The sequence below is a fragment of the Notolabrus celidotus genome, chromosome 9 (assembly GCF_009762535.1).
Source record: "Notolabrus celidotus isolate fNotCel1 chromosome 9, fNotCel1.pri, whole genome shotgun sequence".
Lineage (NCBI taxonomy): Eukaryota > Metazoa > Chordata > Actinopteri > Labriformes > Labridae > Notolabrus > Notolabrus celidotus.
The window spans coordinates 29,504,441-29,521,101 of NC_048280.1; the positions used below are offsets into that span (position 1 = coordinate 29,504,441).

Genomic DNA, 16,661 nt, shown 5'->3' on the forward strand with positions numbered 1-16,661 from the left:
AAAGCTATCTCTTTCCTGATTAATAATAAAAGACCTTGTCCTCTCAAGGAGAAACATATTTGTTCAATTTCTGCCCTTGGTTTTCATAAAATAGAAAGCCAATGCTATTCTTAGGACTGTAGTATCATCGTATTTATCTTTCATTACATTCTTTGACCATCAAAGGAAGAAAGCAAACATAGCTTTTTATCAGTGATCTCATGGGCAAACTATGTAGCTACTGTAGAAATCAATTAACATGTTATACTATGGTCATGTCCATTATGTGAACGACATGGGTTTCAACATTTGCTTCATTTCATAGTGTAACTGTTTTGATTATGAAACTTTGTCATTGTGTAATGATGAATATCTCACCTTCTGAAGCACTTCAATGAAAGCCTGGATGAGCCAAGGGTTTCAGAGGAGTAGTCAATACAGGACTCAGTCCCTGGAGTCATGTTGCCAGCATGGCAGAAATGTAGATCTGAGGTACCTCAGATATCTATATGCGTATAAGCTTTCCTACTTTACAGTGTTCCCAACCGGCAAACATTATTATATAACACTATAAAAATATATATATCAGCCCTAAAAGCACACACATTTAACAGACATTGAGAAATAAAAACAACATACTGAAAACAAACCTTCCCCATAAGCTACTGGCTTTTGTTATAGAAAGCTAGCAATCCATGATATCTAAAACAGAGGAAATACTGTAAAGCTACACAGCATCCATCCGTGATGATGTCTTATGTGCTTTGTTAGAAGTAGAAAAAAAGCAGACACAAAGGAAAATGTACATTCTACTTGCTAACACATATGGAGTGATATCTGCAAGCTGATTTTGCAGTCAACTCTGCAGCAGTCTGTATAACCCAATCCCTCTTTACTTAATTAGCATATTGAAAAAAAGAAAACAAGTTTAAGTTTAAACATAAAAACACTGTAAAAATAATGAGAAAAAACACTTAAGACGTTTTAAAATAATTAAAAAGCTATGGACACTGGAAGGACTCCCTAATTTTGCACTTCCACTTTGTCTTCATGTTCAAACACCAGAAGTCGCCTCTCTGTGTTTACACACAGCACATTTCATTCTCCAGAGTCACCTGACAGACCCTTCCTCCCAATTTGGCTCTCTCCTTCTGCTCTTTCTATATTAATACTGCCCTGCACCAGTACTGTGTCCCTTCTTTCAGCCTCACCATCATCACGACAGCATCCACCAGCAGGCTCTGGCCTTATTATTATTTTATTTCATCACTCCTCTGTTTTCTACATGTAAAATAAAACTACATGGAGTGATCAGGTTGGAACCTGGAAGCCAAACTTTATGTTCTGCTACTGCTACAAACCTTTGAAATGTGATCCATCTGACTGAACTATGTTTATAGAAATGTGCATGTCAGTGCAGCCTAAAACTAAAACTCCTCGCTTAAGAGAGTAAAAATACAACACATAAATGTAGAATCAATTTGACTTAAGGTTGCATGTTGATGTTGGAATCCCAGACAAAGATGACGAGTAAAGAGAATCAGTGTGAAGAGATGCTGAGGTTCATAAAAGATGCCCAGCTCAGATTTATGATCAAAGTTTAAAAATCCTGTGGATCTCAAACCTGAGCTTTAATCATCATTGTTTTCTGGTTGTCTCATTATGTAACTCATGAAGGAAAAGCACAGTAACACAACAAAAGTTGGCAAATCTCGACATAGATCAATAACCATCAGTTCAGACGTAGCTTAACACCCATTAAAAGTCTAAATACAACACCACCAGACAACCTGTGCAGTGACAGCAGCTCCTTCCTGCGCTGTCTCCACTGACAGATGCAGCATCCATAAACCTTCCACCAAGACAGCCGCTCTGTGAAAGACTCCTGGAAATGAAACAGCTGACAATAAAACTCTTGTGTCTGTCTGCCCTCAAACACACTCCTGTCAAATAAATCCAAGACGGCTGCTCCTTTGGATCCTTTTACAGGAGAGGTGGTGACCGTTTTCTGACAGCTGGAGACGGATGGGTTTGGTTTATGAGCAGGTCCAGATGGCCGGTGCTGTCTGCCTGGTCTCTACCAAAGATGGGTTTTAATTAGCGCAAAGTGTCAGACGGTTCTGAGGGTCTGTCCTCCATTGACAAAGTACAGAGACATTCATATACTGGTCAAGAAGGTGTGGAGCATGTGATGAGGTTTGAGTGTTGTGTAGGACTGAGGATGGAGGTGAACATCCAGCACAAAGACAGAAACATCCACATGTGAGTCAGTGTAGGCTGTGATATGTGTTTCAGTCTACGCTGCATTATAAACCAGCAGCTCTGCTTACCTCTGCTTGGATACCACTCTTCCACAGCACTAACTGGGGGTCGACTAATGGGATTATGTGGGTTGGAAGCCCTCATAAACGAAGTCCCCGGTGAGGGGTGAGGAGTGAGGAGCTCCAGCAATCCCTTAACCCTCTTTACAGCCTTGCCTTTAACAGTCAGTCACACATATGCACTGAGACTGCTCCTGCTCTGCTGCTCTGATCTCAGGACCTTTGCTCAGGCTGCTTGATGACTAAACCTGGGTGGCATTTCCTCTTGTTACAAAAACACATTTATATTCATAGTATTTGTACGATTGTATTTAAAGCAGAGAGGCCTTGTTATTCTGTTGTTTTGAGATAGAGAGCATTAAGGCTATGGCTCTAGGGTTGTCTAGGTTTTGATACCTCAGCAAGAAGAACTGAACTCCTGGGCAACAATAATGCATATTTGATATCCTTCATATATTTGATTTCCAATTTGCACACAGTGCTGGTACAAAAAGCAACACCAACACCAACATTTGACATACCGATAATAGCAACAAATACAATGATTCCTCTGAATCATCATTCACAATTTTGAGGAGGTGTTTGGTGGTGTCTATCTGTTGAGACTGTGCTTTCAGTCCATAACGTCACATTTTTTCCTAAATAATCGTCTTTTCATGGCCGTCAACCATTGTGTGGTGGTTTAGAGCTCACAGTCAACAGTCCACAGGTCAGGACTAATACAAAACATAAAGGGACAAGGTCACATCATATTGTCTTTATTCTGCTCATGGTCCATCCTCGAGATAAACTTAACATGTGCATCGTCTTGACGTGCCAAAGAGATGTAAGAAAACGTCAGTATTTGTCGAATTGTGAGTGAGAACATTTAGCAGTATAGAGGCTGTGACAGAAGGCAGAGCAGAGACACACAGCAGGTAGGAAGTGTGAGGCATCATTAGTTGGGTTTTATTCGATAGAAGTGTTGAAGATCACATGGCTTGAATATTACCCATATGTATCCACTTATAAAAGTATGATTAAAGGCTTTACAATACTATAGGGCCCTTAGTTAGATGTAATACTTGAAAATGTTCAATATCTAACTATTCACCCCCACAGTGTCCCTAAATGTGGAATCACCTTCTTCCGAATGGTTGCAGACATTACAGCAGTAGAGATGTTTTATGAATCCTATTTCATCTGGTTTTACATCAAGCTCAGAGCAACTTTATGTGCTGTCAACAGTGCAGTTAAATTTGGTTGATACTAACAAGTGTCTCTGTGTCTTTGTCTGACATTGTTCTTGCAGAAATGTGAGCTCGGATGGAGCAGAGGCTCGACGCAGGCTGAGGGAATGCGAGGGATTGGTGGACGCCTTGCTGCACGCTCTCCAATCAGCTGTAGGGAAGAAAGACATGGACAACAAGGTAACACTCCTGTAACTCAAAAGAACACATAGTTTATGCAGGTGGTACATGCAGCACAGGATATATTCAGATGTAGTCTTCCCCTTAGTTTTTCTATCCTAATTACTGATATGTATCACATAGATGGTGTTGTAAAGGATAACTTATTTTTCTCTTCCCTCCTAGTCCGTGGAGAACTGTGTTTGCATCATGAGAAACCTGTCCTACCACGTCCACAAAGAGGTGCCAGGGGCTGAAAAGTTTCAGGACCCTTCATCACTCCAGGCCCCTGGATCAGCTGGACCACAGAGGAAGAAAAAGGATGACGCTGGCTGCTTCGGAGGAAAGAAAGCCAAAGGTGAGGAGGAGGAAAGAGGGACATGTTGGAATACAAAAAACACTGATCACAATTACACACTGGGAAGGATTTGAAACAGCCTCTTTAACAAAGCATCTAATGTTGATGAATGAATACCTTGGGAAGTGAAAGTTAATTATTGTCCTATGAGTTGTTTAAAATTGGAGAAAATGCAAAATATAGAGGAAAAAATAAACAACCTCAGGTCTGTATAAGTGCAGAACCATAAATAATAAGTAGGAGCTACATCTAGTGTTTTGGAGTCTTAATCCCAGCTACTGACCTTCTCTTTTCTCAAATTATTTTCAAGAGCTGTAAGGCGTGGAATTAACTGTAGAACAGAACATTTGTTCTATTTAGCTGGAATGAGGAGTTTTTATTTTTGTCCTCTGAAATCATCCTGCTCTTTGTGGTCCTTTGTTCTTCATATGATCACTGGGCTCATACAAATCCTCTTTAAAAAACATGGAGTAATATAATGCAAAGATGACTGAGCCCGAAAAAACAATAAATGTACTTAGACACTATCAAACCTAGACATACATTCACTAACAGATAATACAGAGCACAAATTGAATTTTATGTTTGAACAAAGTGCCTCTGTGTAGCTACTCTCACCGTAAAATCCTCCACGTCTCTCAGCGTCCTTTCTGCCGTGTCTGGAGCTTTTTGTTGTTATTGACTCTCCCTGACAGATGTGCCATGTACGCACATGTTGCTAGCCATGTCCTAATCAGCATCCTCCCAGACTGTTAGCTAAACGGCGCTGTTATCTCCCTGCTGTACAACAATAATGGCCGCCATTAATCAGTCAGCCAATGAGGTGTGACTACCAGCCGGTGACCCCTGACACCTAACGACTCACTAGAGAATCCTTCTGGTTCAGGGGTCGGGGAAAACACATTTGCTTGCCTGTATACAGATTTGTAAAGACAACAATTAACCACAAGAGTTCTCTCATACAAACACACAAACACACAAACACACAAACACACATTAAATAATGAGTTGTGTTTTGCTGCTGCAGACCCTGAAGGTATTCTTTAGCTAAACAAGGCTCAGGTACAGAAACATTAGACACAGCTATAGAGGAGCATGAAGGCAGGTAGTTAAACAACACTGTCGGGAGCATGCTTTGTAATTTGTTACCCTAAGTAGGCTAAATTTGGCCTCTGCTTCATTTTAATGTCACATTTAGTGTGAAATATACCATAATGATCAGCAGGCTGTAGGAGCTGCTCGGGGCTTGTTTTAGCTAATAAACAGTCTGGTTCTTAGCTTTTGTTTCCATCTCGTTGAACACACTTCAGTTTTTGCCATGTAGGGGTTATAATGAAGCACTTATGCAGTTAAACTGGCAGGTTTGATGTTTATGTTTCTCAATGTCTCCTGCACACTAACCCTCCTGTGAAAGCTGCATCTTTTTTCTCTTAGTCTTTCCTCTTACTTTCTCAGTCTCTATTACCATCTTCTTTTTCTATTTCCTTTATCTCTTACACTCTTCTGATGACTTGACTTGTTTTCTCCCTCCCCCTGCTCTCTAAAAAACACCCTACTGATGCCAACTCTTTGAACATGCTTCCCAGTGCAAAACCCGCTCCTATTGCGCCCCAATCTTCCCCTTTTCAATCTCAAAAGTTCAGTCCCTATTTCTTTCTCTGCCCTCTCTTTTCTGTCTCCTTTTCACCCTGTCACCTTCCCTATTCAGTATGTGATGACTTCTTTTTTGTGAAAACTGTTAACATCGACTGCACAGCCTCTTGACACTCGCACACACGCCTTTTTCACCATGCCTCTCTTCTCCCGCTTTGTGTTTTTTTGGCATTGCTGCTGCTTCCTTGGCTAACTATAGAGGAATGGTTTAATCAAGGTGAGTGCCCCCCTTCAACCCTTGTCACTTCAGTTTTCCTCCTCCTGCTCCTCCTCCTCCTCCTCCTCCATCTCCATTTCCTCTCCAACTCCCACCCTCCTCTTCCCACTCCTCCTCCCCTTTCCCCTGGTTGTAGAAGAAATATAAGTAGATTTTGAAAAATTAAAAGAAACCCGAGAAATCCCCAAGAACTTTAGAAAATGTTTATGTTTAATTCATTTCACACAACACCCTCACCATACTATCTAGCACTGCACCCAGTACTGTAGACCCCACCCCTCCTAGTCTTTACATTATTTCAGAGTTGTAAGTCTGTAACATATGTCAAAAGCAAAGGAAGCACTCGCAAGGTAAGTCTGTGTGATTCAGTGCAGCAGAGTTTGACAAATCATATTATTTAAAGATACAATAATGAAAATTAAAACCCTTGAACCTGTCCCATAAAACTATTCTCTGGATCCATCCAGACTTCTAACCGTATATAATCTGAGTCTTTCAACTCTGATCCAAATGTCTAAATGTCAAGCTCTGCTGCAGTGTGTGTTTTAGTGTGTGTGAGAGTGTGTACTGTTGACACCCCAGCTTATTTCTTTTAAAGCTGGCAGCATCCAATATTTTGATACCCAATACGGAGTCCCTAACAGTTGGCGATTTCCCTTCAATAATGTAAGCGTTGTCATTGTTAAACTCAGTAAAGAGTTCTTCAAAGGCTGAAACAGCTCCTAAAGGAATTCTCTAACATGGTTTCAGTCTGTTTTTTCCAGGGAGATAGATTGTTACCACTTTCATATTTGTAGATGAACAATTAAGTGAGATGAAGTCAATTAGCTTAGCTTTATTAAATATTATCCACAGCTTGCCTGGCCTTGTTTTGCTTTTTGATGTGTATGCCAACTATATTAATACATCTTTGATTATTACAATGCTGGAAGGGAGATTGATTTACTTAATACAAATCATTAACAGCTGTATCAACCTGTTTAAATTCCAAATGCTAATTTTAGCTAGGCACTCACTAGTTGGCTTCATATTTAGCATAGAATGAGTCAGGAGTGATATTGATATTGTCATCTAACTTAGCAAGAGCAAGTTTGTGACTTTCACGATCATGTTGAAGTGTATCTTTGATGTGTTTTTAAGCAGCATGTTGGTTTTTGTGTGTCCTGAATGGATGTGAAGGGCAGTGTTGTAGTCGAGTCACCAAACCTGAAGTCAGAGTCGCGCCTCGAGTCCTCAGTGTTTTAGTCTGAGTCGAGTCAGATACACCAAAGAGCTACCTATCCCTCTGTGTAAATCCTGTGCGGTGCAGACTGGATTCTTCTGTCCATCCAATTTCCCATCATGTAGCTTAGCGGAGGCAATCAGTGCCTGAGCTAGACGGTTAGCAACATGATACAGTTACAGCCAGTTAAGCAAGCTGATATGGAAAGCAATGCTTGTTTACCCTCTAAGGAAAACTAAAATTGATGGTTCTGTTGTTGAGAACTCATGAAGTAAACTTCAGCAATTCAGTTTCCTGAACTAAAAGGCGAGTTTGTCAATGTCCTGGAGAAAGGCAGCACAGCTATATTAAATTGCATATTAAAACTTGATATCCTCCACCCTTCATTTAGGCAGCTGAGATGTATAAGTTTGTTTCCTGAAGGGAGTGTAGGGACCGGAAATCTCACTTATATCTAGTTGTGGAGTCAGACTTTTTGTCTCTGTGGCTGTATACGGTCCCATGGGCATATTCATGTGCATGTGAAATGACCATTAGCAGGCTGAGCTGCAATCACCCACACCCCTCCTGCTATCATTTCCCGTCTCCCACTGCATTATTTATTTTCCCGCTCAGGAAGTATGACTGTTACATTCTGAAAGTATATGTTTTTCTGTAGGTATACATGTGTCGATTGTCATGTGCTCATTTTGTATGTTTATGGTATGTCGGACCATCTGTGTGAAGACACCGATGCAAACAGGAACATTTGTTGAATTTATGTGTGTTTGAACACATTACACTCATGCCTCTCTGTACTGTGTGTATATGCAAACATTCATGCTGTTTGAGTGTGGGTTTGTAAACCTGGGTTAGACTGATATGTCTCTTCCAAAATGGAGAGGTACTTTCAGAGTTAGGGTTTGCAGTTATGATGAAAACATGACATTGGCACATCATGGACAGTAACTATAATATACAACTTCAGTCTATAGATATTCGTACCAGCTTTTCAAATTGTATCAGTCTAACCCTGGTGTCAAAGACATTGTCATTTATTATCCAGTTGTCTCAGGATATGAGTCTAACACAGCCTTTCCTCCTCTCTCCGCTATACAGGCAGAAAAAACGGTGAGAACGACAAAAACTACGACACATTGGATCTGCCCAAGCGCGCAGAGCCGACCAAAGGTAGGCTTCATCTGTCAGGCAAACATCCCTGTGTTAACACTTTTACTGCAAAGAAAGCCAAAGACAGCGTGTGGAAATAACTCGCCTCATTGAGTTGGTATACTGCTAAACCAAACAGAGTGGACAACAGGCAGTTATTGGAGAAGCTCGATGGTGAGGATATAAATACGTGTCGTTCGGTGGGATGCAGGATTGGTTGTGTTGGTCTACAAAAGTTTTAGCCTTTGCCTTTGAAGGGGAAAGAGTCAGTCTGGTGATTCAGCTTTGTTTGATGGTTTTATGCCCTCATTGTGACAGTCGATTGTCAGAAGCTTATGAGAGCTTCAACTCTGTAAGCTGCACTTTTGTAAAACTGCGACAATGTTCCGGAGCACAAAAGGCAATACAAAAGCAGCCTGTTTTTGTATACAGAGCTCTATCAAGTTTTCATATAATGGGCATCCATTGTTGTGTCTGCTGCATTGTGCCCTGCCATAATTCACTGGTGACTCGTGAGCCTGCGACTGGGAGATTTGGAAGCTTCTGCACCAGAACAGTGTATGCAGTTTTATAGTGAAGGAGGGTCTGAAAGCACTCATTGATTAATCAGTTATTTAATGACCAGAAAATCAGCTATTATTTTGATAATGCATTAATCATTCAAGTCCTTTTCTAAAAATAAATGCCTGTCATTCTCTGATCATAGCTTGACTAATATGCTGATTTTCTCTTTTCTATAATGATGAAAATTAAATACTCACAAAGATGTCAGCTTGATCTTCAGAAAGCCTTTTACTGTATAATTGTCTGACAATAAATCTCTTATTTAATCTATACTGAAAATGCTGGATGAAGATAAAAAATGCCAGAGGGTTGTCAACATACTGTAGCTCAGCACTAATACTGACAGCAAGTGAGAACGTCCTGCCCGCTTGAGTACAATCCAGCTGTTGGAACCCTCATAACTGTGGCTTTTGTTTGACATTAATCAACTTCTTAAATAAGAACATTACTTTGGCTTGTTTTTGTTGCTTTGGACAGAGTCATGAAACCTGTTTAGACTAGTTTCCAGTAGTTGTACTAAACTAATATAACTGCTTCTGGAATAAGCATCCTAATCCCAGCAGTAAAACTATTCATCAACTGTAAATCATTGATGTGGTTCCTGTGACGTCAATCTTCGGATTCTGAAGAGAAGTTTTGAAGCCCAGTGATGGCGCCATTCTGGAATTGTTAAACCTAACTTTCAATCAACCTAACAAGTTCAGAGGTAAAGTTGAGACAGGCTTTTTGCCTCCTAGCAAAAAGCCTACAGTGCCCCCGCCTGTCACTCAGCTCAGCTGTGCCTCCAGTTTATTTCAAATTAATGTTTAACTTTTAGACTAGATAGAATCAATACAAATGCGTTTTAAAGAACAATCACCCCCACACAGTGTGCATAAATAAATAAATTAGCTACATCCCACAAAACCTTTTTTTTAAACAGGCCCAAAACATGTTTAATTCTGCTGTAGAAATTTGCATTCAAACATGGGCCTATTGGGGATTCCTCTAACACAGCAGTAGCACTATTAAAGTTATATTTTTGGGGCTTTTTTTGCTATTATTCGATCGGACAGCTGAAGAGAGACAAGAAAAGTGGGGAGTGTAGAGCAGGGGAAGACATGCCAGAAATGGTCACATCTGTGAACTGAACCGTCGGCCCCCTGCAATGAGGACTGTATCCTCTGTATGTGGGACGCTTAGACTGCTATTCCACCAGCACCCCAGCATTGCACTCTTATGCAGAACAAGAAATCTGAGATCATGTAGAAGAGGTAGACTCGGCTTGTTTCAGTTGAACCCCTGGGCGTTTTGTTTGCAATGAGAATGCAAAGCAACACAGCCACCAAAACAAATAGCTGCTTTGACTCATCGCACTAGCAGTGGCAGACTCGTTATAACAGCTACCAGGCAATTTTGACTACAACATAGTTAGCAGAAGAATGAGGTTAGGCTAACGCGTCCCCATCCAATCAAACATCAACAGAAGAGCTATGTAGCAATATTATATGACCCTACTTCTGAATTATCAGACAAATATGCTGATCCGCCCAAATGTTGATGAGGCATTGACCCCCTCACAGCTCCGAGTCAATGTGTACAAGTCCAGTGTGACCTGTACACATTGCATTTTTTTATCTATACAGTGGAAAGGGGGACTGTGATGTAATTAGGTAAGAGCAGCCCAATGACGATGTGTGCTTTGGCATGCTTTGCAGTTTTGTAGTGTGAACACAAAAACAACTGAAATAATTGTAATAATTCCTCATCGCGCGAGGTACATCAGCCTTGCCATGACCTCCTCTTCTATAATGATGTTGCAGAAATTGTGTGTCGGCAACACACAAAGCTGATAGAGAAAAGTGTGAAAGATCTGATGTAGGGTCAGGAAGTTTAAGGCAGTCTTCTTCAGTTGTCTATATTCAGAGAGCAGAAACTGTCCTCTTCTCTTCATAGATGTTGTGTAACATGATCAGGTAACTTGGCAAACTCTGCACATGGAGGGATGAAGACTACCGCTCCGTTCCCAGACTCTGCAACTGGTTCTGGCAGCCATGTGTGACTAACAGTGTGTGTATGTGCATTCATTCCCTCTTTGCTTTTGCTTTTTGGCACTGACAGTCAGTTGTTGGAGTCATAAAAGCACATTAGTATGCAGCACACACATCAGGGCACCCGGACGGTGATAGAATGTGGATTTGCCCGTGTGTGTGTGTGAGTTTGTATAATACCTTCCTCTCACTGTGTAAAGGTGCGAGCTATCCATCTGTCTTGTGGTGTCGGTGGGATTAGCATGCACTTGTTACGAACCCTTATGTGGTATTTGCACATCAGCATCTTCATCATTGTGTGGTGGCAGGCGCTCAAAGTCAATACCACTTCCTATTTGACTGTTAATTAGCCACATTAACACGGCAAAGTGGGTCCTCATTAAACAAGATCACGATTAATTGCTTCTTTTTCCAAGTTAAGCCGATTTTGCTTTTTATATCACTCCTAGAGTAAAGGGGAGCACATGAGCTTCAAGGATGCTAATTAATATTTTCCACTCACTGGGTTTCCATGGGTAAAAGCCAAGCTGGCATGCATCACCTCTGCATCTATAGCAGTTACAATTGTGGTGCGATTACGTTACACAATGTGCTAACAACACCCTTCGGAGGTTTGAATCCAGAGAAAGCAATTATCGTTAAAGGCCTAAATGTCATGCACAGTTGAAATGTGTATGTGGCATCATGTTGGAGAAAGCACTCTGCATTTTCTAGCTCCCAGCCAGACAAATCACATTTGACGTTTATTAGCTCAACACACAGGCAAATAACAACAATGATGCGCATGGATAATCTGCTTAATCACAAGAGCAAAACCCACATTGACTCCTGAAGCACATTTATCACCTTTTCTTCTTTGGGAAAGCTTCAAGGTAATGGTGCTCGGGATGGCGGGACAATAAAAGTAATGTGTGTGTCTTGTTTGTTTGTTGTAGAAAATGTGTGTTTGTGTGAGCTTGGGCATCCCCCTCAAGCCCGTCATCTTCTGTGGAGAGTTTGCAGATAGAGGGAGTAGCTCTCATCTCATCCGTCTGTGAAGGCTGGGAGAGATACGGGAGATTACATGAGTGTCCTGATCCTGATCTGATGTCAGATAGAGAGAGATCAGGGCCCGGCTGGACCTGGCAGTGGGCAATGATTAATCTTTTTTTGTTTGTCTGTGGTGTGTGTGTGTGTGTGTGTGTGTGTGTGTGTGTGTGTGTGTGTGTGTGTGTGTGTGTGTGTGTGTGTGTGTGTGTGTGTGTGTGTGTGTGTGTGTGTGTGTGTGTGTGAGAGAGAGAGAGAGAAAGAAAGAAGTTCAAGAAGCAGGCTTCAAAGTGTGGCTGGTCTCACAACTGTTACTTTGATCAATGTTTTAAAGATTTAAGCATACACTTTTTTAGCCTGAGAAAGTGTTTATTATCTCTGAGACTTTGTGCGTAAGAAGTGTTACAATACTAGAATTTGAACTTCAATTCTTGAAAATAAACGGTTAAGCAATATCACTGCCTGTTTTGACAGCAAGGGAACAAAAAATGTACTTCTGTGCACCCAAAACTGGTTAATTTAGTTCTTTATCATTTTTAAGATACACATCTTTTAAGATACACACATGGCATACTGTTGTCAGTAATAAAAGGCAGAATAAATAAATAAAAAAATCTACACCGAATAAAATAACTCACCTAAAATATCAATTATAAGACTCTGTGGAGAGTATATTAATGATACTACTACTACTACTACTACTAATAATAATAATAATAACATTATTTATATAGCACCTTTAAAAACAAATGTTTATAAAGTGCTTTGACAAACAAAGTATGCTCTCTGTATGTTTGTATTTTCTTATTTTGGACATTTTCAGGGCATCAATCATTGTGCAGAGGTCGGTTCTGATGGCAAACACAAAGGGATCAAGTGGCATTGCTGTCTCTGTCCTCTGATCTCTGTCTGCAATAAACATAAACACAACATCAGACTCCATCAAACCTCAGTATTTGTCAACCTTTGAATGGGAACAGTTAGCGGTGTAGCAGCTGTGACAGAGAGAGAAGCAGACACACACAGCAGGCAGGAAGAAGTGGTTGCAAACAAGCAATACCCTGCTCCTCCCTGCATGTTTGTGCTGAGGTGTGGAGCTGTTTAAGAGTTTTTGAGGGTATTACTGCTGTGAAACAGTCAGAAAATAACATCTTTCCATTTCACCACTTTATTTTAAGTAATGCTCACTCTCTCTACTTTACTTCTATGTAGAACAACAGCTGCTGTTCTCACTATCTCTCTCTTTCGCTCCCCAAACGTTTGAGTTGAAAATATGATTGTAGATCTGTTCTTTTTCTTAAGCCTTTGGGCTTTTAGACACATTCACACAGGAAAATAACAGATTGTAACATTATAAAGCAAGTTATTGAAAAGTATGAAAGTATTGAACATTTCAACAACTTTTTCTTTTGTCAGTATGACAACTGTATTTTTATATATTTTCTTTAATTTTCAAGCAGAACATTTTTTGGGAATAAAATTGTTCATCATCAGTCAGGGAGAAAACATTTCAGGGAAATGGCTGGCCTGTTACTGTCCAGTGGTGGTAAATGTTAACCAGCACCTTTCAAACTCACACTAACATGGTATGCCTTGTTTGTTTTATCCATGCAAAAACCATTGGTCAGTTGTCATTTTGTGGTTATGTAGAGTGGTTATGTTTTCTAATACTCTTTGACTTCAACCAGCCCTCCTCATCATCAGCTAATCAAAATGAACAGTTGTATGTTTCTAAAAGTCAGTTAACCGTCTTCAGTCTAAATGTTTGACATTTGACTTCAAGCCAGAGTGAACCAGATTATAAAACAGAGTATCTTCTCTCTAAAGCGAAAGTATTGTTTTAATGTTATATCATCGCAAAACCTCTAGACTGTGTTTCATAATCTATCCCTGACCAAATGCAGCGTGGGTGTCTACCACAACAACAACAACAGACTAATGTCTCTTACCAACTGACAATGTGGTTTTGTTATAACCACAAGTTTCCTTTATGTGAGGGCTAATGTACTGTGAGCAGGTGGTTAATGCAAATTAGAATCCGGTGCTCACCCATAGGGTCTAATTATCCTAACCACCTTCTCACAGTACATTACCTTGCTTATTACCCAGCTTTCAACTCAAGAACATTTATTTAAAGATGATTTAGTGATGTAACTTTCATTTATTTAACCAATGAAAATAAAGTACCTCAGATTCCACTAATGATAGCACTTCTGTGGCATTCTTATCTACCTGCAGGTTGAATTAACAATAAACATCACACGTTTATTCACATTAAATGGAAGAGAAAAGTCATTTTGAACTGATGCATAACATGAACACAGCATCTGATTTAGGTCCTCTGCTCTGTCACTTTCAGAGTCTGTTGACATTTCAACCAGACCTTTAACACAGTGTTTAACCTCCCTCCCTGCTCCTGCGCTATTCCTCCTCTTTTCTTATCATCTTTGCTTTTGACTGGTCAACCATTAACCACAAATCTTGAGTGTTAATTCCCAAAATACATTCAAGTAGTATTAAAAACATGCACAATGTTAAAGATACTATCGTTTTTTTTGCCACAGTGTCAACAGGCAGAGGTTAATGTACAGGCCTTTATTCCGCAGGTTGATTTGATATGACGTGTGAGTAGGGATGGGTACCTTTCACATTTGAACCGATACGGTACCGATACCCGGTACCTGGGAATTGGTACCGGTACCAAACGGTACAAATTTTCGGTACTTTTGTGTTTTTATTTGGTAATAAATGTTATTTTGTTTAATAATAAAATCTTAATTTTTTAAAATTCAACATATTTATTTAATTTAACATGAAATGAACAGAAACAGGATTATATAGGTGATTAGATATATTAGCTGACACGTGCTCGTGGTGTCTAATTGCTCTTTCGGGATTTTATCAATGAACACACGTGAACGCCTGCAGACGGGGAAAAGTCAGTTCTCCGTCTCTTTATAACAGGACACTTCACTTACTGGTTGGGCATTCACGCACACAGGAACGGTTATAAACAGGGCAGGTAGTCGGAGCGAGAGATTCCGTCTCAACCATAGACTGTGTAAAATAAACTTAATCCTGCAGCTCTGTCTCACAGTGAGTGCGCGCGCCTGTCAGCTGCAGGCTCCGTTTGGCGCGCTCCTGCGCAGATGCAGAGAGCAGAGAGCAGAGACGTCCGAACTTTATTACAGGGCAAAGTATGGAAAATCGCCTCCTCTTCCACTCCCTCAAAGTCACAAGGATGTGTTCAGGTACCGAAACATGGTACCGTTGGATTTTACGTGAATCGGTACTCGGTAGTACCGACGGAATTCGGTCAGTACCTATAAAAGTACCGAATTCGGTACCCATCCCTACGTGTGAGTAGGTTGTCCCTTAAACCTTTGATGTAGTGAATTAATCCAGGTTGTTTTAGGGTTCTGACCAATCATAATCAAGTATTCAACAAAGCGGAATAGAGCGTTTGAAGGAACCAAATTTTGTCATCTGGGTCTGATAATTTATTGTTTTGCAGTGTATGTTTCACAGTTGATACCCAAAGTACTACAAAATAAGATCTCACTGACTTTGACTTAGAGCTGGGCGATATTGAAAATTATGTTATCACGATAAAATATTTCATGTCAGTCGATATCGATAGTTATCACGATAAATATCAAATCATTATTTCATTTAAATTTAAAGGCATATTTTTGGTCCTGAGTGAAAATTGAAGCAACCAGACAGTTTGTTGGCTTGTATCTGGATTTAGTCATCTCAAAAACTTGTTGAATCCTTAATTTTTTGACGGTGCTAACAGGAAGCAGGTCTTTTGTGTAGGAAGACATCTTTGTGAAGTTTTAATTTGTAGATTTTTTTTTTCTCAGGTTGAGAGCATTTGCATAATTTCATTTCAATTTGCAACAAAGATTATCGTTACAGAATTATTTCCCAGCCCTACCTCTTTGAATTTCAGTAAATTGGACTCTTTTTTTGTATACCCATCGAGCTAGCCTTGCCAGTTTCTCATCCGTCTTTATTTTTCAGTCCAGTTGATTATGTAAGCATGCTGTCCATCCTAATTAATTAAGAGAGTTCTTCTGTTGGTGTAGTTGCATCAGAGAGGGTCCTGTTGCAGGGAAGTATAAGTAGTGAAGTCCAGTGTTACTGGCAGTGCATTATCCTCGCCGCAAAGAACACAAGGCAGAAGGAGAGAGAGAGACAGAGAAGGAGAGAGCACTCTCACAAAAGTAATTAAGAACTGTGAGAAGACGTATTTCATTAAAGAGCCGGTGAGTATGGCAGCCCCAGAGATGATGAAACATTTTCTCAGCAGTTAATTGAAACCACAGTGTAAACCTTTATGTTGGAGAAAGGTCAGGCGAGGGGAGGAAAAGAGGGAGAGAAAGGAAGGTGTTAATTTGTGAGGATGTCTGAACTCTTTCAAGCTGAGGTTAAAAAATGCAGTAATACAAACTAAAAATGATAGATGTACCCTTCCTTTAGAGGGGTTTAGAGCAGGCTGGGTGAATACAAAAGCAGTTGTTAGCTGTCCTGAGAGGAACGCAGTGCCTCAAATTAATGAGTTTTTACTTTTAATGCAGCCTTCATCTCTTCCTTCCCTCAGCTCTTCATCAGCTCTTGTACTCTCATGTCTCTTCACTGTATTGTCAGAGCGCTGTCACGATGCAGGAGTGTAAAGAAAGCCTCACATCCTCTCTGAGTATGAGGATGTGTTTTCAATAAGCCCCATCAACCAAAGTAAGCGAGTACAA

General features: G+C 40.3%; 1 protein-coding gene and 1 long non-coding RNA gene across 16 annotated transcripts in view; one reads left to right on the plus strand and one right to left on the minus strand.

Annotated features, from left to right (window-relative positions):
• The window catches only part of arvcfb (ARVCF delta catenin family member b), a 290,685-nt gene that overhangs the window by 228,644 nt on the left and 45,380 nt on the right, over window positions 1-16,661 (plus strand). For 8 of the 15 annotated variants that reach the window (XM_034691879.1, XM_034691870.1, XM_034691868.1 and 5 more), the window contains 4 exons: window positions 3,592-3,709; window positions 3,875-4,046; window positions 5,899-5,916; window positions 8,237-8,308. In XM_034691879.1, the coding sequence (XP_034547770.1) occupies window positions 3,592-3,709; window positions 3,875-4,046; window positions 5,899-5,916; window positions 8,237-8,308 (380 nt within the window). The remainder of the gene's footprint in view (window positions 1-3,591; window positions 3,710-3,874; window positions 4,047-5,898; window positions 5,917-8,236; window positions 8,309-16,661) is intronic. The other 7 variants (XM_034691867.1, XM_034691871.1, XM_034691875.1 and 4 more) reach the window with 1 other exon arrangement.
• Window positions 3,086-4,808, minus strand: LOC117818798. The gene is made up of 3 exons (XR_004632399.1): window positions 4,665-4,808; window positions 3,917-4,020; window positions 3,086-3,680 (listed from the first exon to the last, which is right to left on the minus strand). It is a non-coding gene; the product is annotated as an uncharacterized LOC117818798 (long non-coding RNA).